This window comes from Cherax quadricarinatus, chromosome 15 (assembly GCF_038502225.1).
Source record: "Cherax quadricarinatus isolate ZL_2023a chromosome 15, ASM3850222v1, whole genome shotgun sequence".
NCBI classification, from domain to species: Eukaryota; Metazoa; Arthropoda; class Malacostraca; order Decapoda; family Parastacidae; genus Cherax; species Cherax quadricarinatus.
The window spans coordinates 18,758,259-18,782,867 of NC_091306.1; the positions used below are offsets into that span (position 1 = coordinate 18,758,259).

At 42.0% G+C, this 24,609-nt stretch overlaps 1 protein-coding gene across 1 annotated transcript in view; it reads right to left on the reverse strand.

Moving 5' to 3' along the window:
• The window catches only part of LOC138852740 (uncharacterized), a gene marked incomplete at its 3' end in the record, with an annotated part of 41,002 nt that extends 22,005 nt beyond the window's left edge, over nt 1–18,997 (reverse strand). Inside the window, exons 1-2 of the mRNA XM_070085355.1 lie at nt 18,830–18,997; nt 15,104–15,346 (exon numbers count right to left, since the gene is read on the reverse strand). Coding sequence (XP_069941456.1) covers nt 15,104–15,346; nt 18,830–18,997 — 411 coding nt within the window. The remainder of the gene's footprint in view (nt 1–15,103; nt 15,347–18,829) is intronic.
• Between the last annotated feature and the right edge of the window lie 5,612 nt (nt 18,998–24,609).

A 24,609-nucleotide genomic window follows, 5' to 3' on the forward strand; every position in this document is an offset into this window, starting at 1 on the left:
TCTGTAATGGTTGTATACCATGTACTGTAGTGGTATACCATGTACTGTAGTGGTATACCATGTTCTGTAATGGTTGTATACCATGTACTGTAGTGGTATACCAGGTACTGTAGTGGTGGTGTATCAGGTACTGTACTGGGGTATACCATGTAGTGTAGTGGTATACCATGTACTGTAATGGTGGGATACCATATACTGTAGTGGTATACGAGGTATTGTAGTGATGGTAGTATACCATATACTATAGTGGTGGTATACCATGTACTGGTGGTGGTATACCATATACTGTAGTGATAGTGGTATACCTGTACTGTAGGGGTGGTATACTTGTACTGTAGTGGTATACCATGTACTGTAGTGGTGGGATGCCAGGTACTGTAGTTGTGGTATACCATGTACTGTAGTGGTATACCATATACTGTAATGGTGGTATACCATTTATTGTAGTGATGGTATAAGAACATAAGAAAGAAGGAACACTGCAACAGGAATACTAACCCATGCGAAGCAGGTCCATGCCACCCCCCCCCCCCCCGGCCTAGAACAGTGACCACCTAGTCAGGTCACTTCCTTTGATACCTTTGAAGAGTTTCGAGAATTTATCTACTCTCTGAACCCGGCCATGGATCAGGCTCGTCTGGTGCTTCCCTGGTCAACCAGGCTGTTGTTGCTGGAGGCCCCCTGCCCCACATATCCATCACAGCCTGGTTGATTTGGCAGGGCACCAGACCTGGTAGCCCAGGCTAGTCAGGTCCAACTCACACCCACCCACACCCACTCATGTATTTATCCAACCTCTTTTTAAAACTACACAACGTCTTAGCTTCTATGACGGTACTCGGGAGTTTGTTCCACTCATCCACAACTCTATGACCAAACTAGCGCTTTCCTATGTCCTTCCTTAATCTGAATTTTTCCAACTTGAAACCATTGCTGCGAGTCCTGTCCTGGATATTTTCAGCACGCTATTTACATCCCCTTTATTTATCCCCCCTAATTCTACGCCTTTCTAGGGAGTGCAGATTCAGGGCCCTCAGTCTATCCTCATAGGGAAGATTTCTGATACATGGGATCAGCTTTTTCATCCTCCTCTGTACGTTTTCCAGGGCTTTTATATCCATTCTGTAATACGGTGACCAGAACTGTGCAGCATAATCTAAATGAGGCCTAACCAAGGATATATAGAGTTGAACAACCTGAAGACTTCTATTATTTATACTTCTTGATATGAAGCCAAGGATTCTGTTAGCTTTATTGTGAACACTTATGCACTGTTGTCTTGGTTTCAGATTACTGCTAACCAGAACTCCTAAATCCTTTTCGCAATCAGTAGTATTAAGATCTACACTATTCAGTTTATATGTAGCATGGTTATTGTCCTGTCCAACATTTAGCACTTTGCATTTGTCTATATTAAACTGCATCTGACACTTCTCCGACCATTGCATCAGTCTATTCAAATCATCCTGGAGTGCACTAATGTCCTCATTAGAATGAATTGGACGGCCTATTTTGTTGTCATCAGCAAATTTGCTTATGTCGCTATACATGTATTCCCTCATCTATATCGTTTCTGTAAATTGTGAACAAGGGGCTCAACACTGACCCCTGTGGAACTCCGCTTGTGACGTGTCCCCATTTTGATTTCTCCTCATTTATGCAAACTCTTTGCTGCCTATTTGTCAACCATATCTCTACCCAGGAAAAGATTTCTCCTCCTATTCCGTGTTCCTTAAATTTCCTCAAAAATCTCTGATGTGGAACTCTATCGAAAGCCTTACTGAAATCCATATGCACAATATCATATTCATTACCATGATCTACCTCCTCAAACATCTTAATGAAAAAAGTTAGTAAATTCGTAAGACAGGAACGCCCCTTTGTAAAACCGTGTTGAGATTCATTAATCAATTTATGCTGATCAAGATGGCTACGAATTGCTTCGGCAATTATTGATTCCATAAATTTTCCCACTATGGAGGTAAGGCTTATTGGTCTATAGTTCGAAGCCAAGGACCTGTCACCTGCCTTGTAAATAGGTATTTCATTTGCCATTTTCCACTTATCAGGCACTATGCCAGTTTGTATTGATATGTTGAAAAGATTAGTCAAAGGTATGCTAAGTTCCTCTTTACATTCCTTTAACACCCTTGCAAACAGTTCATCAGGACCTGGGGATTTGTTAGCTTTTAGTTTCTCTATTTGTCTGAGGACCATGTCACTAGTTACTGCAATCGTACCAGGTACTGTAGTGGTGGTGGTGGTATACCAAGTACTGCAGTGGTGGTATACCAAGTACTGTAGTGGTGGTGGCATATCAGGTACAGTAGTGGTGGTATACCATGTACTGTAGTGGTGGTGGTATACCATGTGCTGTAGTGGTGGTGGCATATCAGGTACAGTAGTGGTGGTATACCATGTACTGTAGTGGTGGTGGTATACCATGTGCTGTAGTGGTGGTGGTAAACCATGTACTGTAGTGATGGTATACCATGTACTGTAGTGGTGGTGGTATACCATGTACTGCAGTGGTGGTGGTATACTATGTACTGTAGTCGTATGCCAGGTACTAGATTGGTATACCAGGTACTGTGGTGATGGTAGTATACCATATACTATAGTGGTGCCATACCATATACTGTAGTGGTGGTTGTATACCATATATTGTAGTGGTGGTGGTGGTATACCATGTACTGTAGTGGTGATATACCTGTACTGTGGTGGTGGTGGCATACCATGTACTCTAGAGGTGGTATACCAGGTACTGTAGTGGTGGTATACCATGTACTGCAGTGATAGTGATATACTATGTACTGTAGTGGTGGTGGTGGTATACCATGTACTGTAGTAGTGGTGGTATACCATGTACTATAGTGGTGATGTACCGTGTTCTGTAGTAGTGGTGGTGCACCATGAACTGTAGTGGTGGTAAACCAGCTACTGTACTGGTAGTTGTAGCATATCAATTAGTATGGTAGTAGTAGTATACTAGTTTCTGTGTTGTGGTAGTATACTAGTCACTATGGTGGTTGTGGTAGTATACCAGTTACTGTGGTGGTTGTGGTGTACTAGTTTCTGTGGTGGTTGTGGTAGTATACCAGTTACTGTAGTGGTTATGGTAGTATACTAGTTTCTGTGGTGGTTGTGGTAGTATACTTGTTACTGTGATGGTTGTGGTAGTATACTAGTTACTATGGTGGTTGTGGTAGTATACCAGTTACTGTGGTGGTTGTGGTATACTAGTTCTGTGGTGGTTGTAGTAATATACTAGTTACTGTTCAACATCCGGGGTCCCAGACTTTTCAACATCTTAACAGAAGATATAAGAAACACTGCTGGAACGAGTGTAGAAGCCTTCAAGAGGAAACTAGACAAGTATCTTCACCAGGTGCCAGATCAACCAGGCTGTGATGGATATGTGGGGCAGCGGGTCTCCAGCAGCAACAGCCTGGTTGACCAGGCAAGCACCAAACGAGCTTGGCCCATGGCCGGGCTCAGAGAGTAGATAAACTCTCGAAACTCTTCAAAAGTATATCAAAGGTAAGGTACTGTAGTGGTTGTGCTAGTATACCAGTTACTGTGGTGGTTGTGGTAGTATACTAGTTTCTGTGGTGATTGAGGTAGTGTACCAGTTACTATGATGGTTGTGGTAGTATACCAGTTACTGTGGTGGTTGTGGTAGTATACCAGTTACTGTGATGGTTGTGGTAGTATACCAGTTACTGTGGTGGTTATGGTAGTATACCAGTTACTGTGGTGGTTGTGGTAGTATACTAGTTTCTGTGGTGGTTATGGTGGTATACTAGTTACTGTGGTGGTTGTGGTAGTATACCAGTTACTATGGTGGTTGTGGTAGTATACCCGTTACTGTGGTGGTTGTGGCAGTATACCAGTTACTGTGATGGTTGTGGTAGTACACTAGTTTCTGTGGTGATGGTGGCGGTGTACCAGTTACTGTGATGGTTGTGATAGTATACCAGTTACTGTGATGGTTGTGGTAGTATACCAGTTACTGTGATGGTTGTGGTAGTATACCAGTTACTGTGGTGGTTGTGGTAGTATACCAGTTACTGTGATGGTTGTGATAGTATACCAGTTACTGTGATGGTTGTGCTGGTATACCAGTTAATGTGGTGGTTGTGGTAGCATACTAGTTACTGTGGTGGTTGTGGTAGTATACCAGTTACTGTGATGGTTGTGGTAGTATACCAGTTACTATGATGGTTGTGGTAGTATACCAGTTACTGTTGTGGCTGTGGAAGTATACTAGTTACTGTGATGGTTGTGGTAGTATACCAGTTACTGTTGTGGCTGGGGTAGTATACTAGTTACTGTGATGGTTGTGGTAGTATACCAGTTACGGTGATGGTTGTGGTAGTATACCAGTTACTGTGATGGTTGTGGTAGTATACCAGTTACTGTGATGGTTGTGGTAGTATACCAGTTACTGTTGTGGCTGGGGTAGTATATTAGTTACTGTGATGGTTGTGGTAGTATACCAGTTATGGTGATGGTTGTGGTAGTATACCAGTTACTGTGATGGTTGTGGTAGTATACCAGTTACTGTGATGGTTGTGGTAGTATACCAGTTACTGTGGTGGTTGTGGTAGTATACCAGTTACTGTGATGGTTGTGGTAGTATACCAGTTACTGTGATGGTTGTGGTAGTATACCAGTTACTGTGGTGGCTGTGGTAGTATACCAGTTACTGTGATGGTTGTGGTAGTATACCAGTTACTGTGATGGTTGTGGTAGTGTACCAGTTACTGTGATGGTTGTGGTAGTATACCAGTTACTGTGCTGGTTGTGGTAGTATACCAGTTACTGTGATGGTTGTGGTAGTATACCAGTTACTGTGATGGTTGTGGTAGTATACCAGTTACTGTGATGGTTGTGGTAGTATACCAGTTACTGTGATGGTTGTGGTAGTATACCAGTTACTGTGGTGGTTGTGGTAGTATACCAGTTACTGTGATGGTTGTGGTAGTATACCAGTTACTGTGATGGTTGTGGTAGTATACCAGTTACTGTGATGGTTGTGGTAGTATACCAGTTACTGTGATGGTTGTGGTAGTATACCAGTTACTGTGATGGTTGTGGTAGTATACCAGTTACTGTGATGGTTGTGGTAGTATACCAGTTACTGTGATGATTTTGGTAGTATGCCAGTTACTGTGGTGGCTGTGGTAGTATACTAGTTACTGTGATGGTTATGGTAGTATACCAGTTACTGTGATGGTTGTGGTAGTATACCAGTTACTGTGATGGTTGTGGTAGTATACCAGTTTCTGTGATGGTTGTGGTAGTATACCAGTTACTGTGGTGGCTGTGGTAGTATACTAGTTACTGTGATGGTTGTGGTAGTATACCAGTTACTGTGATGGTTGTGGTAGTATACCAGTTACTGTGATGGTTGTGGTAGTATACCAGTTACTGTGATGGTTGTGGTAGTATACCAGTTACGGTGGTGGCTGTGGTAGTATACTAGTTACTGTGATGGTTGTGGTAGTATACCAGTTACTGTGATGGTTGTGGTAGTATACCAGTTACTGTGATGGCTGTGGTAGTATACCAGTTACTGTGATGGTTGTGGTAGTATACCAGTTACTGTGATGGTTGTGGTAGTATACAAGTTACTGTGATGGTTGTGGTAGTATACCAGTTACTGTGATGGTTGTACATAAGAACATAAGAAAGGAGGAACACTGCAGGAGGCCTGTTGGCCCATACTAGGCAGGTCCTTTACAATTCATCCCACTAACAAAACATTTGCCTAACCCAATTTTCAATGCCACCCAAAAAATAAGCTCTGATGTGAAAGTCCCACTCAAATCCAACCCCTCCCACTCATGTACTTATCCAACTTAAATTTGAAACTACCCAAAGTCCCAGCCTCAATAACCCAACTAGGTAGACTGTTCCACTCATCAACTACCCTATTTCCAAACCAATACTTTCCTATGTCCTTTCTAAATCTAAACTTATCTAATTTAAATCCATTACTGCGGGTTCTCTCTTGGAGAGACATCCTCAAAATCTTATTAATATCCCCTTTATTAATACCTATCTTCCACTTATACACTTCGATCAGGTCTCCCCTCATTCTTCGTAATACAAGTGAATGTAACTTAAGAGTCTTCAATCTTTCTTCATAAGGAAGATTTCTAATGCTATGTATTAATTTAGTCATCCTACGCTGAATGTTTTCTAACGAATTTATGTCCATTCTGTAATATGGAGACCAGAACTGAGCTGCATAATCTAGGTGAGGCCTTACTAATGATGTATAAAGCTGCAGTATGACCTCTGGACTTCTGTTGCTTACACTTCTTGATATAAATCCCAGTAATCTATTTGTCTTATTACGTACGCTTAGGCATTGCTGTCTTGGTTTAAGGTTGCTGCTCACCATAACCCCCAAGTCCTTTTCGCAATCTGTATGGCTAAGTTCTACATCATTTAACTTATAAGTGCTAGGGTTATGGGCACTCCCAAGCTTCAGAACCTTGCATTTATCTACATTGAACTGCATCTGCCACTTTTCTGACCAAGAATAGAGTTTGTTTAAATCCTCCTGAAGTTCCATAACATCTACGTTTGAATCAATTATCCTACCTATCTTTGTGTCATCGGCGAATTTGCTCATATCACTAGTAATTCCCTCATCAAGATCATTGATATATATTATAAACAACAACGGGCCCAAGACTGATCCCTGTGGAACGCCACTTGTTACAGATCCCCACTCGGATTTAACCCCATTTATGGACACTCTCTGCTTCCTGTCAGTGAGCCATGACTCGATCCACGAGAGCACTTTTCCCCCAGTGCCATTAGCTGCCACCTTCTTTTACAGTCTATGGTGCGGAACTCTATCAAAAGCCTTACTAAAATCTAAGTAAATAATATCAAATTCTTTATCGTGGTCAACAGCCTCAAAAGCTTTACTGAAGAAAGTTAATAAATTAGTTAGACAAGACCGGCCTCTTGTGAATCCATGCTGAGTATCATTAATCAAGCCATGTTTATCGAGATGGCTTCTTATAATCTCAGCTATAATTGACTCTAGTAATTTGCCTACAATTGAGGTCAGACTTATTGGGCGGTAATTTGTCGGTAACGACTTGTCCCCTGTTTTAAAAATAGGAATTACATTAGCCATCTTCCACATATCAGACACTACACCTGTTTGAAGAGATAAATTAAAAATATTAGTTAATGGTTCACAGAGTTCCATTTTGCATTCCTTAAGAACCCTTGAAAAAACTTCATCAGGACCCGACGACTTATTTTGCTTCAGTCGGTCTATCTGCTTCACAACCATTTCACTAGTGACTGTGATGTTACATAATTTATCTTCTTCTAGCCCACTATAAAAATTAATTACTGGAATATTGTTAGTGTCTTCCTGTGTAAAAACTGAGAGAAAATAATTATTAAAAATCGAGCACATTTCATTCTCTTAGTCAGTAAGGTGCCCATAGTTATTTTTAAGGGGACCTATCTTATCTCTAACTTTTGTTTTATAGACCTGGAAAAAACTTTTTGGGTTAGTTTTAGAATCCCTAGCAACTTTAATTTCATAGTCCCTTTTAGCTTTTCTTATCCCCTTTTTAATGTCCCTCTTAATGTCAATATACTGATTCATAAAATGACCCTCACCTCTTTTGATACGCCTATAAATTCCTTTCTTATGCCCTAGTAGATATTTGAGCCTATTATTCATCCATTTTGGGTCATTTCTATTTGATCTAATTTCTTTATATGGGATAAACGTTCTTTGAGCAGCATGTATAGTGTTCAGAAAACTGTCATATTGATATCTCACTTCGTTACCCCAGTCAACAGATGATAAGTGTTCTCTAAGCCCATCGTAATCTGCTAAGTGAAAATCTGGGACTGTTACTGAGTTATCGCTACTATCGTACTTCCATTCAATGCTAAATGTAATTGATTTGTGGTCGCTAGCACCCAGTTCCTCTGAAATTTCTAAATTATTAACAAGGGATTCATTGTTTGCCATAACTAAGTCAAGCAGGTTATTTCCCCTTGTAGGTTCTGTCACAAACTGCTTCAAAAAACAATCCTGAACTACTTCTAAGAAGTCGTATGATTCTAAATTCCCAGTCAAGAAAAACCAATCAATATGACTAAAGTTAAAGTCTCCTAGAATTACTACATTATCGTGCCTTGTGGCCTTAACAATTTCCTCCCATAGTAGTCTCCCTTGGTCCCTATCTAAATTTGGGGACGGTATATCACTCCTAAAATCAGTTTTTCATGCCCCTCTGAAAATTCTATCCAAACAGACTCTGTATGTGTTACTTCAGACTTAATACCCGTTTTTATGCAACAGTTCAAGCGATCTCGGACATACAATGCCACCCCACCCCCCTTCCCGATACTTCTATCTACTTGGAACAATTTAAAACCCTGAATATGACATTCCGCAGGCATGTCCCGACTTTTTGAATTAAACCACGTCTCAGTTAAGGCAAATACATCAATGTTACCTGCACTAGCAACTAATCTCAACTCGTCCATCTTATTCCTAGCACTACGGCAATTAGCATAATAAACATTGAAAGACTCTCCTTTCTCTTTACCCTTCCTGCTCATTTCTGCTTTTCTACTAAACCTATTACTGTCCTTATCACCCAAAGTCACTGGCTTTTCAATATCTACCTCGTTCTGCTTATTACTAGTTCCCCTAGAACTCGTAATATTACTACACTGGGACTTTACTGTTTTCCTGCCAAAACCCATACCACTAACTATTCCTAGTTTAAAGTCCTAACTGCTCCCTCCACTGCAGTTGCCAGTGCTACCACCCCAGACCTAGATAAGTGAACCCCATCCCTGGCATACATGTCATTTCTGCCATAGAAGAGGTCCCAGTTGTCAATGAATGTTACCGCATTTTCCTTACAGTATTTGTCCAGCCAGCAATTGACACCAATTGCCCTGGACAACCATTCATTTCCAACTCCCTTCCTTGGCAAAATACCACATATGACAGGGTTCCCACCCTTACTCCTAATTATTTCTATTGCTGACCTATACCTGCTAATCAGGTCTTCACTCCTACGTCTGCCAACATCGTTGCCTCCAGCACTGAGACAGATAATAGGATTGCTCCCATTACCTCTCATAATGTCATCCAGACGGCTAACAATATCCTCCATCCCAGCCCCAGGAAAGCAAACTCTCTGTCTCCTACTCCTGTCCTTCAAGCAGAACGCCCTATCCATATACCTAACTTGGCTATCCCCAACAACAACAATATTCTTACCTTCCTTGGTGTCGTTCGTCGTGATGTTCCCAGTAGTCGACTCACATTCGTCGGGTAGCACTGAGAATGTATTAGATGTTTCCACAACAGTTTCCACGGCAGTCTTTCTTCTTCATCGTTTCTATCTTTCCATTCGTCTTCTTAGTATACCAGTTACTGTGGTGGCTGTGGTAGTGTACCAGTTACTGTGATGGTTGTGGTAGTGTACCAGTTACTGTGATGGTTGTGGTAGTGTACCAGTTACTGTGATGGTTGTGGTAGTATACCAGTTACTGTGATGGTTGTGGTAATATACCAGTTACTGTGATGGTTGTGGTAGTATACCAGTTACTGTGATGGTTGTGGTAGTATACCAGTTACTGTGATGGTTGTGGTAGTATACCAGTTACTGTGATGGTTGTGGTAGTATACCAGTTACTGTGCTGGTTGTGGTAGTATACCAGTTACTGTGATGGTTGTGGTAGTATACCAGTTACTGTGATGGTTGTGGTAGTATACCAGTTACTGTGATGGTTGTGGTAGTATACCAGTTACTGTGATGGTTGTGGTAGTATACCAGTTACTGTGATGGTTGTGGTAGTATACTAGTTACAGTGATGGTTGTGGTAGTATACCAGTTACTGTGATGGTTGTGGTAGTATACCAGTTACTGTGATGGTTGTGGTAGTATACCAGTTACTGTGATGGTTGTGGTAGTATACCAGTTACTGTGATGGTTGTGGTAGTATACCAGTTACTGTGGTGGCTGTGGTAGTATACTAGTTACAGTGATGGTTGTTTTAGCTTACTAGAAATTTGAGGGCGCATTAAAACGAAAATGTTGAGGGCGCGTTGAAAGCAGTGTCGAGTGTGTTACCATTTGGTCCTAGGCACATGTCGATTAGACACTTGGCCTGTTGTGTGAGTTTGTGTGTGTATAGTGTGTGTGTGTGTGTGTGGGTGTGGGTGTGTGTGGGGGTGTGTGTGTGGGTGTGTGTGTGGGTGTGTGTGTGTGTGGGGGTGTGTGTGTGGGTGTACTCACCTAGTTGTTCACACCTAGTTGTGGCTGCAGGGGTCGAGTCATAGCTCCTGGCCCCGCCTCTTCACTGGCCGCTACTGAATCACTCTCCGTTCACCATGAGCTTTATCATACCTCTGCTTAAAGCTATGTATGGATCCTGCCTCCATTACATCGCTTCCCAAACTATTCCACTTCCTGACTACTCCGTGACTGAAGAAATACTTCCTAACATCCCTGTGATTCATCTGTGTCTTCAACTTCCAACTGTGCCCCATCTCTGGAACATTCTGTTTCTGTCCTTGTCAATTCATCTCATTATTTTATATGCCGTTATCATGTCCCCCCTACATCTCCTGTCCTCCAGTGCCGTCACGTCGATTTCCCTTAACCTCTCCTCGTAGGACATACCCCTTAGCACTGGGACTAGTCTTGTTGGAAACCTTCGCACTTTCTCTAGTTTCTTTATGTGCTTGGCTAGATGTGGGTTCCAAACTGTTGCCGCATACTCCAATATGGGCCTAACGTACTCAGTGTAGAGGGTCCTGAACGATTCCTTATTAAGATGTCGGAATGCTGTTCTGAGGTTTGCTAGGCGCTCATATCCTGCAGTAGTTATTTGGTTGATGTACGCCTCAGGAGATGTGCCTGGTGTTATACTCACCCCAAGATCTTTTTTCCTTGAGTGAGGTTTGTAGTCTCTGGCCCCCTAGACTGTACTCTGTCTGCAGTCTTCTTTGCCCTTCCTCAATCTTCATGACTTTGCACTTGGTGGGGTTGAACTCCAGGAGCCAATTGCTGGACCAGGTCTGCAGCCTGTCCAGATCCCTTTGTACTTCTGCCTGGCCCTCGTCCGATTGAATTCTTCTCATCAATTTCAGATCATCTGCAAACGGGGACACTTCGGAGTCTATTCCGTCCGTCATGTCGTTGACAAATACCAGAAACAGCACCGGTCCTAGGATTGACCCCTGTGGAACCCCACTCGTTACAGTTGCCTACTCTGACACCTCGCTGCGTACCATGACTCGCTGCTGTCTTCCTGACAAGTATTCTCTGATCCATTGTATCGTCTTTCCTGTTATCCCTGCTTGGTCCTCCAGTTTTTGCACTAATCTCTTGTGTGGAACTGTGTCAAACGCATTCTTACAGTCCAAAAAATGCAATCTACCCACCCCTCTCTCTCTTGTTTTACTGTTGTCACTCTGTCATAGAACTCCAGTAGGTTTGTGACACAGGATTTCCTGTCCCTGAAACCGTTTTGGCTATTGTCGATATGCTCATTTCTTTCTAGGTGTTCCACCATTCTTCTCCTGATAATCTTCTTCATGACTTTGCACATTATACATGTCAGTGACACTGGTCTATAGTTTAGTACTTCATGTCTGTCTCCTTTTTTAAAAACTGGGACTACATTTGCTGTCTTTCATACCTCAGGTAATCTCCCTGTTTCGACAAATGTGTTGAATATTGTTGTTAGGGGTACACATAGCGCCTCTGCACCCTCAGGACCCATGGAGAGATGTTATCCGGCCCCATCGCCTTTGAGGTGTTTAGCTCGCTCAGTAGCCTCTTCACTCGGTTGTATGTATTGTGGCCAACACTTGGTCTACCCCACCTCTCCATCTTTCTGGAGTCCCTTCTGTCTCCTCTGTGAACACTTCTTTGAATCTCATGTTGAGTTCCTCACATACTTCTCGGTCGTTTGTTGTGATCTCTCCTCCGTCCTTTCTTCCTTAGCCTGATTACCTGGTCCTTGATTTTTATTTCCCTGCTGATGTGGCTGTACAACAGCTTAGAGTCAGATTTGGCTTTCGCTTCTATGTCATTTTCATATTATCGTGGGGCCTTCCTTCTTACCTGTGCATATTCATTTCTGGCTATACGACTGCTCTCTTTATTCTCCTGGGTCCTTTGCCTTCTATACTTCTTCCATTACCTAGCACACTTGGTTTTGGCTTCCCTGCACCTTGGGTAAACCATGGGCTCATCCTGGCTTTTCCATTATTCCTGTTACCCTTGGGTACAAACCTCTCCTCAGCTTCCTTGCATATTGTTGTCACGTATTCCATCATCTCGTTTACTGACGTTTACTGTGTGTGTGTGTGTGTGTGTGTGTGTGTGTGTGTGTGTGTGTGTGTGTGTGTGTGTGTGTGTGTGTGTGTGTGTGTGTGTATGTGTGTGTATGTGTGTGTGTGTGTGCGTATGTGTGTGTATGTGTGTATGCATGTGTGTGTGTGTATGTGTGTTTATGTGTGTGTGCATTTGTGTGTATGTATATGTGTGTGTGTGTATATGTGTGTGTATGTGTGTGTGTATATGTGTGTGTATATGTATTTATATGTGTGTGTATATATGTGTGTATATGTGTGTGTATATGTATTTATATATGTGTATGTATATGTGTGTGTATATATGTGTGTATATATGTGTGTGTGTGTGTGTGTGTGTGTGTGTGTGTGTGTGTGTGTGTGTGTGTGTGTGTGTGTGTGTTTACTAATCTATTTGTAGTTGCAGAGATCGAGTCACAACTCCTGGCCCCGCCTCTTCGTTGGTCGCTACTAGGTCCACTCTCTTCCTGTTCCATGAACTTTATCGTATCTCTTCTTAAAACTAGGTATGGATCCTGCCTCCACTACATTACTCTCCAGATTGTTCCACTTCCTGACAACTCTGTGATTGAATACTCATCTGAGTTTTCAGCTTCTAGTTGTGACCCCTTGTTGCTATGTTCTAACTCTGAAACATTCAGTCCCTATCCACCTTATGAAATCCTCTCAGTATTTTATATGTAGTTATCATGTCTTCCCTATCTATCCTGTCCTCCACTGTAGTCATTTTGATTTCCCTTAACTTCTCCTCGTAGAACATGCCTCTTACCTCCGTGACTAGTCTTTTTGCAAATCTTTGCACTTTCTCTAATTTCTTGACGTGCTTGATCAAGTGTGGGTTCCATACTGGTGCTGCATACTCCAATACAGGTCTGATGTACACGCTGTACAGAATCTTGAATGATTCTTTACTAAGGTGTCAAAACACTTAGGTTTCGACAGGCTTTCCAGGCAGCCATATACTTCAGCAGTTATTTGGTTGATGTGCGCCTCAGGAGATGCTCTGGGTATGATACCCAAAGAGCCTTTTTCCTTGAGTGAGGTATGCAGCCTTTGGCTCTCCTAGCCTGTACTCCGTCTGCAGTCTTCTTTGACCTCCACCAGTCTTTATGACTTTGCATTTGGTGGGGTGGACCAGGCTTACAACCTGTCCATATCCTATCTGATCCTCATCCATTTAATTCTCCCCATTAACTTCACATCGTCTGCAAACAGGGACACCTCTGAATCTATCCCTTTCGTCATATTAATGTACATATACCAGAAACAGCACCGGCCCTAAGACTGACCCTAGTGGAACCCTGCTCGTCACAGACGCCCACTCTGATCCCTTTCACGTACCATCACTCGTTTCTTTCCTGTCAGGTATTCTTTGATGCATTGCAGTGCCTTGTTATTTCTGCCTGCTCTTCATGATTTTGCACTAATCTCTTGTGTGGAACTGTGTCGAAAGCCTTCCTACAGTCTACCTACCCCCCTTTCTCTCCTATCTTCTGACACCTTGTCGTAAAACTCCAGTAGGTTTGTGACACAGAATTTCCCTTCCTGAAACCATGCTGTTTAAGTTCATTCCTTTCTAGGTGTTCCACCACTCTTTTTTCTTGATAAGCTTCTTCGTGACTTTGCATTCTATACATGTCAGTGACGTTGGCCTTTAGTTTAATACTGCCTGTGTGTCTCTTTCTTAAAAATTGGGACTACATTTGCTGTCTTTCACACCTCAGGTATTCGACCTGTTTCGATAGATGTGTTGAAGATTGTTTTTAGTGGTACACACAGTGCATCTTCTCACTCTCTTAGGACCTGTGTAGAGATGTTGTCTAGTCCCACCGCCTTTGATGTATCTAATTAACTTAGCTGCCTCTTCACCTCCTTTTCGGTTGTGTGTAGTGTGTCCAGCACTTGTTGGTGTACCCTACCATTTCGGTTTGCTGAAGTTCTTTCTGTCTCAACTGAAAATACTTTTTTAAATCTCGTGTTGAGCTCACATACTTCTTGGTTGTTTCTTATCTCCCCTCCTTCTTACCTTAGCCTGATTACCTGGCCCTTGACTTATTTTCCTCTTGATGTGGCTGTACAACAGCTTTGGGTCAGATTTGGCTGTTGATGCTGTTATTTTCGTATTGTTGCTGGGCCTCCCCTCCTTATCTGTGCATATATGTTTCTTGCTCTTCGACTAATCTCCTTATTTTCTTGGGTCCTTTGTCTTCTCTACTTTTTCCATTCTCTAACGCAAATAGTTTTGGCCTCTCTGCACCTTTGGGTGAACCAGGGGCTCGCTCTTGTCTTCCCATTGTTTCTGTTGCCCTTGGTTATAAACCTTTCCTCTCCCTCCATGCATTTTGTGGTCACATATTCCATAATTTAATTTACTGTTTTTCTCACCATTTCTCTTTCCCACTGTACCTCTTGCAGGAAATTTTTTATACCTGTGAATTCCCCTCTTTTATAGGTTGGTTTCTCCCATCCTACTCATACTGCTTCTCACTCTGCTTTTAACTGTACAATGTATTCGGTGCTCAGGACTACATGATCACTAGCTCCAGGGGGCCTTTCATATGTGATGTCCCCAATGTCTGAATTACTCAAGGTGAATACTCGGTCCAGCCTTGCTGGTTCGTCCTATCCTTTCTCTGGTAGTGTCCCTAACATGTTGATAAGAGCATAATATAAGGAGGAACACTGCTACAGGCCTTCCAGTACCATCTCCATCATCTTAGCTCTCCACGTTTCTGGTCCCCCATGTGGCTCCAGGTTTTCCCAGTCAATTTCTTTGTGATTAAAATCACCCACAACTAGTAACTTTGCCCTGCCCATGTAGGCTCTTCTGGCAACCTCATCTAGTGTATCAACCATTGCTCTGTTGCTCTCGTACTCTTGTCTTGGCCTTCTGATGTTCATTGACAGGTTGTACATCACTACAGTCACAACCTTGGGGCCCTCAATCTGAAGTGTTCATTAGGGTTATAACTTTTTTTACTTTTTTTCCCAAATAAAACATCTCATGTGTCATAAATCGATGAACTTTTGTTTATAAACAATGAAAAAGCCCCTAAATAAAAACAATGAACCACCATATATCTGTGTTACTACTCATAAGAAGCAACTCAGTAAATTACTAATTGGCAAGTCTATATACTGACGTCTACTATTGTTATCATTTTCTCATTGTATTTCACAGAGGAGTGTATCAGTGAGCACCGCTTGTCTGACAATATATATATACAGGTATAGCCTAACTGTGTGAGTTTTATTGTCAAAATTTGACATTCATGTCACTGTAAACTTTTCCAGTTTCTAGAACTGTTAAGAAATTCCTGAAACGGTATAGAAGTTTGTAGAACAATTCAAATTCTGGTATATATAAAAAGCTTTATGAGCAAGCAAATCAGCTGCCGTTATATCTCTTTCAGAAATTCAGAATTAATTATAATGTCACACAAAAAATTGATACTACCATAAAGAAGAGCAAAGATATCTGGACCAATAAGTCGGTGGGGTTCCAGAAGTCACATAGAAGAGGAATTGTGCCTTTAGAAGAATCTTCACTAGAAGAAAAACTGAGGATACCTCTCGGAACCCAAATCATTGGATGGCACCAGTTTCTTGGAGTAGAAATCAAAGGAAGAAAGGGGCGAATAGCGAAAGGATGGAGAGATGATATGAAGTTTTTATACCATCTAACACGAGTGTTTAGATTCTTTGAAGAAAAAAGTCACTTTCCTTTGATGAACTTGCAGAAAATTCCAAATATCAGTAACGTGATGTGGAATTCAAGATCCATTATAGCTGCTCTTGCATTCATTCTTATACCTACAAGACGGAAGACTTTGGAGATGATATGCAGATTCATTTGATATACCTGAGATATACGATGAAAATGACTTTCAAGAATTTGTAAGAAATATTGAAACCTTACAAAAAAGCACTGAACTGATTGAAAAAATCACTGGAAGCAGGAACCGTCTGTACTCAATATACCAAGAAATAATCAGTGTGCTGAACGTGCAATCAACGTTACGCAGGAACTGTATGCTGCCTGCAGAAACAAAAACAAACTGCAACTTCGGTTTATTCTAAGCAATAAGTAGTAATATATGTACAAACATGATAATGATGCTGTAAGCTGTTTTCATTACTTGTTTTTTTTCTTTAGGGGTGACATTTTCTAAAATGATATTGAAATGAAAGGCCATTTATAACAAAAAAAGGCACAATACCGTGACTGGAACGATACACAAATAACCCGCACATAGAAGAAAGGAGCTTACTACTACTACTACTACTACTACTACTACTACTACTACTACTACTACTACTACCGCTATTACTACTACTACTACTACTACTACTACTACTACTACTACCACTACCAATTCCTGCGTATATATACCGTTCCTGCTCTACTTCTCGTTAGTGTGACTTTGTAAATGGTCCAAGTCGGACCGAAACGTCGTCGTAAGCTCCTCTCTTCTATGTGCGAGTTATTTGTGTAAAGGTCATTTCTTTGCTTTTAGGCAAAAGTTCATCTGATTAAGGTATAGGTATATTACATTGTAAAAAAGTTATAACCGTAGTGTTCATACTAAATAGTCCCTTCCCTTGTGTCCACCCCTTCCAGCTCCTCAAAACTCTACTGGTTATTGATAAGCAATGGAACTCGTTAATCTCTGTTCCCTCTATCTTCCCTCAGTATCTGATATGCATTTGGAAAGATCGTGTTTGTTATCATTCTAGTGAGCTTGGTTTTGTGTGTGCTATAATGTCTTATTCTTGGATATAAATTCTCTGGAAAATGTACAAAGGAGGATGACAAAGTTGATCCCATGTATCAGAAACCTTCCCTATGAGGATAGACTAAGGGCCCTGAAACTGCACTCTCTAGAAAGACGTAGAATTAGGGGGGATATGATTGAGGTGTATAAATGGAAGACAGGAATAAATAAAGGGGATGTAAATAGTGTGCTGAAAATATCTAGCCTAGACAGGACTCGCAGCAATGGTTTTAAGTTGGAAAAATTCAGATTCAGGAAGGATATAGGAAAGTACTGGTTTGGTAATAGAGTTGTGGATGAGTGGAACAAACTCCCAAGTACCGTTATAGAGGCCAGAACGTTGTGTAGCTTTAAAAATAGGTTGGATAAATACATGAGTACATGTGGGTGGGTGTGAGTTAGACCTGATAGCTTGTGCTACCAGGTCGGTTGCCGTGTTCCTCCCTTAAGTCAATGTGACCTGACCTGACTAGGTTGGGTGCATTGGCTTAAGCCGGTAGGAGACTTGGACCTGCCTCGCATGGGCCAGTAGGCCTTCTGCAGTGTTCCTTCGTTCTTATGTTCTTATGTTCTTATTCCATTTACATTGGTGGTGTACCATGCCTTCAGCTTCTTTTCGAAAACTGTATTCTGGCGGTTTGTGGGGGGGGGGGGAGTGGGAGGCTTGGCAGGATTCTGTGGGAGGCTACTGTGTAGGTGGGGGTTGTGCTGGGGGGGGGACGCTCTGAGTGCGGAGTGTGGTTTGTTTTGGGTAAATTTATTTGGTTGGTGTGTTGTACGAGTGATTGTGAACATCAAAATGGTATACAATACCGACGAGTGATTGTGTTTGTTGGTCCTTCCGACTTGGGGTGCCCCTGCCGTCTCTAGCCTTGTCTCTCTTTGTTGCCCTTTGCGAGTACTCGCCTAATTGTGGTTGCAGGGGTTGATTCACAGCTCTTGGCCCCACTTCTTCGCTAGTCGCAACTAGGTCCACTCTCTCCCTGCTCCATGAGCTTTATCGTATCTCTTCTTAAAGTTATATATGGATCCTGCCTTCACTACATCACTCTCAAGATATTTCCACTTCCTGACAACTCTGTGACTGAAGAAGTACTTCCTAACATCCCTGTGATTTATATGAGTGTTCAGCTTACAATTGTGACCCCTTGTTGCTGTGTTCCATCTCTGAAACATCCTGTCCCTATCCACTTGTCAATTCCTCTCAGTATTTTATGTGTTGTTATCATGTCATTCCTTTCCGTCCTGTCCTCCAGTGTCGTCAGGTCAATTTCCCTTAACCTCTCCTCGTAGGAGATACCCCTTAGCTCCGGGACTAGCCTTGTTGCAAACCTTTGCACTTTCTCTAATTTCTTGACTTGCTAGTTCAGGTGTGGGTTCCATACTGATGCAGCATACTCCAATATGGGCCTGACGTACAGTCTTGAACGATTCTTTACTAAGGTGACGAAACGCTATTCTTATGTGTATGTGTGTGTGTGTAACTGAAGCATCATCAGACTGAGGAAGGTAATCACAGCTAACGAGAGCCCTGACTCGGCTTCACGGCGCACAAGTAATTGTTTTTCCTCTACACTTTATAGCTGGTAATATTACTATGAAGAGCATGCAAATTTTGGGTAAATAGAATGCATTTAACTTCGGGGAAAATCACGCTCTTATGAGGTGTGTGCCGCAGGCGGCGGGCACTACTTAGCTGGGCTTGGCACTGAACCGTGCCGTAGCCGCCGTCGCCATGATGGTGGCAGCGACCATATATAAGTCGTGTACAGGTTGTGTACAGGTCGTGAGCGTTGCTTCTCGCTAAAGCGACACCGTCCATGACTCTAAATAAGAGGTGCTTTGGTGTCTTGTAATGAGGGTGAAAGTTCGGAGAGAGAGAGAGAGAGAGAGAGAGAGAGTGAGTGAGTGAGTTTGGTTCTTTGAGAGAGGGAAAATAAACTGGGTGGGCCTCGTTTATTCTGGCTTCTCCTTAGCCTGCACTCGTAATTAACCCTCATTAAGTAAACACAAAGAAGAGGGCCAAGTTAGAATAATTTCTCTACAGCTGAGAAAGAAAATCTCCAGCACGGAATTCTACCGTTGTTCCTTCTTCAGACCTCCCCTTCTACCTTGAGACCCTCCCTTTCACCTTGAGACCTTCCCTTTGATCTTAAGAGTGCCCCCGTGGCCTTGAGAAGCCCCCCATGACCTTGAGACGTCCCTGTTGGCCTTGCAACGTCCCTGTTGACCTTGCGACTTATCTGTTTAAGTTGAAGGATAGAAAACATTGAGATAAGAACACGCATAAAAAACCGTCATAGTAATAAGCAAGAGGTAAACATCGAAAGTGACCTGTAAGCTGCGCATTGCGCGGGTGCACAGCAGCCATCCAGTGCCTGCCACTAAGTATTAAGGCGGCGCACATTCTCAGTGATGGCAACTTTAATTGAGAGGCTGACTTGTTTATATTTGTATAGTTCAAGTATTATTATTATATATTCTATTGACTGTTACAACACTAGTATCACACACACCACTGTTACAACACTAGTATCACACACGCATCATTGTTACAACACTAGTATCACACACACCACTGTTACAACACTAGTATCACACACACCACTGTTACAATACTAGTATCACACACGCATCATTGTTACAACACTAGTATCACACACACCACTGTTACAATACTAGTATCACACACGCATCATTGTTACAACACTAGTATCACACACACCACTGTTACAACACTAGTATCACACACGCATCATTGTTACAACACTAGTATCACACACACCACTGTTACAACACTAGTATCACACACGCATCATTGTTACAACACTAGTATCACACACGCATCATTGTTACAACACTAGTATCACACACACCACTGTTACAATACTAGTATCACACACGCATCATTGTTACAACACTAGTATCACACACACCACTGTTACAACACTAGTATCACACACGCATCATTGTTACAACACTAGTATCACACACACCACTGTTACAACACTAGTATCACACACGCATCATTGTTACAACACTAGTATCACACACACCACTGTTACAACACTAGTATCACACACACCACTGTTACAACACTAGTATCACACACACCACTGTAACAACACTAGTATCACACGCACCATTGTTACAACACTAGTATCACACACACCATTGTTACAACACTAGTATTACACACACCATTGTTACAACACTAGTATCACGCACACCATTGTTACAACACTAGTATCACACACACCATTGTTACAACACTAGTATCACACACACCATTGTTACAACACTAGTATCACACACACCATTGTTACAACACTAATATCACACACACCATTGTTACAACACTAGTATCACACACACCATTGTTACAACACTAGTATCACACGCACCATTGTTACAATACTATTATCACACACACCATTGTTACAACACTAGTATCACACACACCATTGTTACAACACTAGTATCACACACACCATTGTTACAACACTAGTATCACACGCACCATTGTTACAACACTAGTATTACACAAACCATTGTTACAACACTAGTATCACACGCACCATTGTTACAACACTAGTATCACACACGCATCATTGTTACAACACTAGTATCACACACACCACTGTTGCAACACTAGTATCACACATGCATCATTGTTACAACACTAGTATCACACACACCACTGTTACAACACTAGTATCACACACGCATCATTGTTACAACACTAGTATCACACACACCACTGTTACAACACTAGTATTACACAAACCATTGTTACAACACTAGTATCACACGCACCATTGTTACAACACTAGTATCACGCACACCATTGTTACAACACTAGTATTACACAAACCATTGTTACAACTCTAGTGTTACACACACCATTGTTACAACACTAGTATCACGCACACCATTGTTACAACACTAGTATCACACACACCATTGTTACAACACTAGTATCACACACACCATTGTTACAACACTAGTATCACACACACCATTGTTACAACATTAGTATCACAGACACCATTGTTACAACACTAGTATCACACACACCATTGTTACAACACTAGTATTACACAAACCATTGTTACAACACTAGTATCACACACACCATTGTTACAACACTAGTATTACACAAACCATTGTTACAGCACTAGTATCACACACACCATTGTTACAACACTAGTATTACACAAACCATTGTTACAACACTAGTATCACACAAACCATTGTTACAACACTAGTATTACACACACCATTGTTACAACACTAGTATTACACAAACCATTGTTACAACACTAGTATCACACACACCATTGTTACAACACTAGTATCACACACACCATTGTTACAACACTAGTATCACACACACCATTGTTACAACACTAGTATTACACACACCACTGTTACAACACTGGTGTCACACACCACTGTTACAACACTAGTATTACACATCATTGTTACAACACTTTTATCACACATACCACTGTTACAACACTAATATCACACACACCACTGGTACACTAGTATCACACACACCACTGGTAGAACACTAGTATCATACACACCAATGGCACAACACTAGTATTGCACACACCACAGGTACAGTAGTATCATACACACCACTGGTACAACACTAGTATCACACACACCACTGTTACAACACCAATATCACAAACACCACTGGTACAACACTAGTATCGCACACACCACTGATACAACACTAGTATCACACACACCACTGGTGCAACACTAGTATCAAACACCACTGTTACAACACCAGTATCACACACACCACTCGTACAGCACTAGTATCACACACATCACTGGTGCAACACAAGCATAACACCACTTGTACAACACTAGTATCACATCTCGTCATTATGAAGAGGACGGGCTGCCTCCCTCACCATTATCAAGAGGACTATCGCCCTCCCTCACCATTAGCAAGAGGATTGGCGGCCTCCTTCACCATTATCAAGAGGACTGGCGGCCTCCCTCACCATATCAAAAGGACTGGCGGCCTCCCTCACCATTATCAAGAGGACTGGCGGCCTCCCTCACCATATCAAAAGGACTGGCGGCCTCCCTCACCATTATCAAGAGGACTGGCAGCCTCCCTCACCATTATCAAGAGTACTGCCGGCCACACCACTGGGACAACACTAGTAACACACACAAATTCTTACAACACTAGTATCACACACCATTGTTACAACACGAGTATCACACACACTACTGTTACAACACTAGTATCACACACACACACCACACACACTATACACACACACTATACACACACAAACTCACACAACAGGCCTAGTGTCTAATCGACATGTGCCTAGGACAAAATGGTAACTAACACACACACACACACACACACACACACACACACTGGTACACTAGTATCACACATACCACTGGTACAACACTAGTATCACACACTACTGTTACAACACTAGTATTACACACACTACTTTTACAACACTAGTATCACACACACACACACACACACACACACACTGGTACACTAGTATCACACATACCACTGGTACAACACTAGTATCACACACTACTGTTACAACACTAGTATTACACACACTACTGTTACAACACTAGTATCACACACACACACACACACACACACACACACACACACACACACACACACACACACACACACACACACACACTGGTACACTAGTATCACACATACCACTGGTACAACACTAGTATCACACACTACTGTTACAACACTAGTATTATACAAACTACTGTTACAACACTAGTATCACACACACACACACACTTTGTGTTGCGCTGTCTAAACGTTAACTTGTTATTCTTCATTATTATTATGATCAGATTTTATTTGTTTCTTTGAAACAAGTCTTGTATCGCAGAGGAAGTTCACAGTTAAGGTGCAGGCATTAATAATCTCCGTGTTGACGTGTGGTGTCTCCCGTGTGTCAGTATAGGATCTAGGTGACCAGGTCTGACTTGAAGACTGTTATGTTTGCTTAACATATCCTTGATCATTCGAGTAATTAAGGTAACTTTTCTTGTGTTTGTATTTCAGGTAAGAGAGAGTGTTGAGGAGTGTTGGACGCGGCCGCCGCATCGGTGAGTGTTAATTACAAATGATTTACATGCTTGCTGTTTTGTGGAGGCTCATACGTACTCTCTAGCTTGTAGCTGATAACCTGGCAGCTGGTAGCCGAAACCTGTCAGCTGGTAGCTGACAATCTGGTAGGTGGTAGTTCATAACCTAGCAGCTGGTAGCTTGCCTGTCAAATGTGATGCTCGTGAGCTGAGTGGACGCAGACGCAGGTAAAGTGCTTGTGTTCTGCATCTTTTCCTCTGTCAGTATCACTGTTTTTTAACTGCATGTTACCACGGAAATTTTAACTGTTACTACCACTGCTACTACTACTACAGCTGCTGCTGCTACCTTCATGGGTTTGCCTAGATGCTGGTGAATGACTCTTGTTCCAAGGAATTAGAACTGCAATCTCAGTCTATGAAAAATGATTCTATCCAGGCGCTGTATAAGATGATTCATCTTCTAGATGAATACTGGTGATGTTTCTAGAACTATCTCTACTTCTACACTTGCTGTAATCATGACTAGTCAGTCCTGATGAGATGCAATCTCATAAATTTGCTTAGTGTTCTAGTTTCTTCTTAGCATATCTATGTATAGGTTCTACATAAGTCTCGCCTCACTTGTAAATCATAGGGCTTTCTTTCTCTGTATTAGTTATGTACTTTATATCCATGTATGTTTCATTGTTTTATTACTCACTAGCCATGCGTTCAAACTCCACCCGTTCCCTGGTTTATAATTTTTATTCTTTCTATAGCCATGTATGTTTCAGTGGTGTAATTTTTATGCTGTCTATATCTCTCTTTTATTATAATTTAAGGCCGTCCTTGTTCAATTCAGTCAGATTCACTGTGGAAACCTTTAGTGGAAGCAGTGTTAATAGTAACTGTTATAACAGGCTGATCACCCTTGTGTTGTGCGTGGGGAGGCAGTGGGGGCTCTCCTGGTATGTGTGATGCCTACATGCACTCACATGAGTTAGGCCGAGAGAGAGAGAGAGAGAGAGAGAGAGAGAGAGAGAGAGAGAGAGAGAGAGAGAGAGAGAGACAGACAGACAGACAGACAGACAGACAGACACAGACACAGACACACACAGACACACACACACACACACACACACACACACACACACACACACACACACACACACACACACACACACACACACACACACACACCAGGTACATCTCCTGAAGCGCACATCAACCAAATAACTGCTGCAGCATATGGGCGCCTAGCAAACCAAAGAACAGCCTTCCGACATCTAAATAAGGAATCGTTCAGGACCCTGTACACTGTGTACG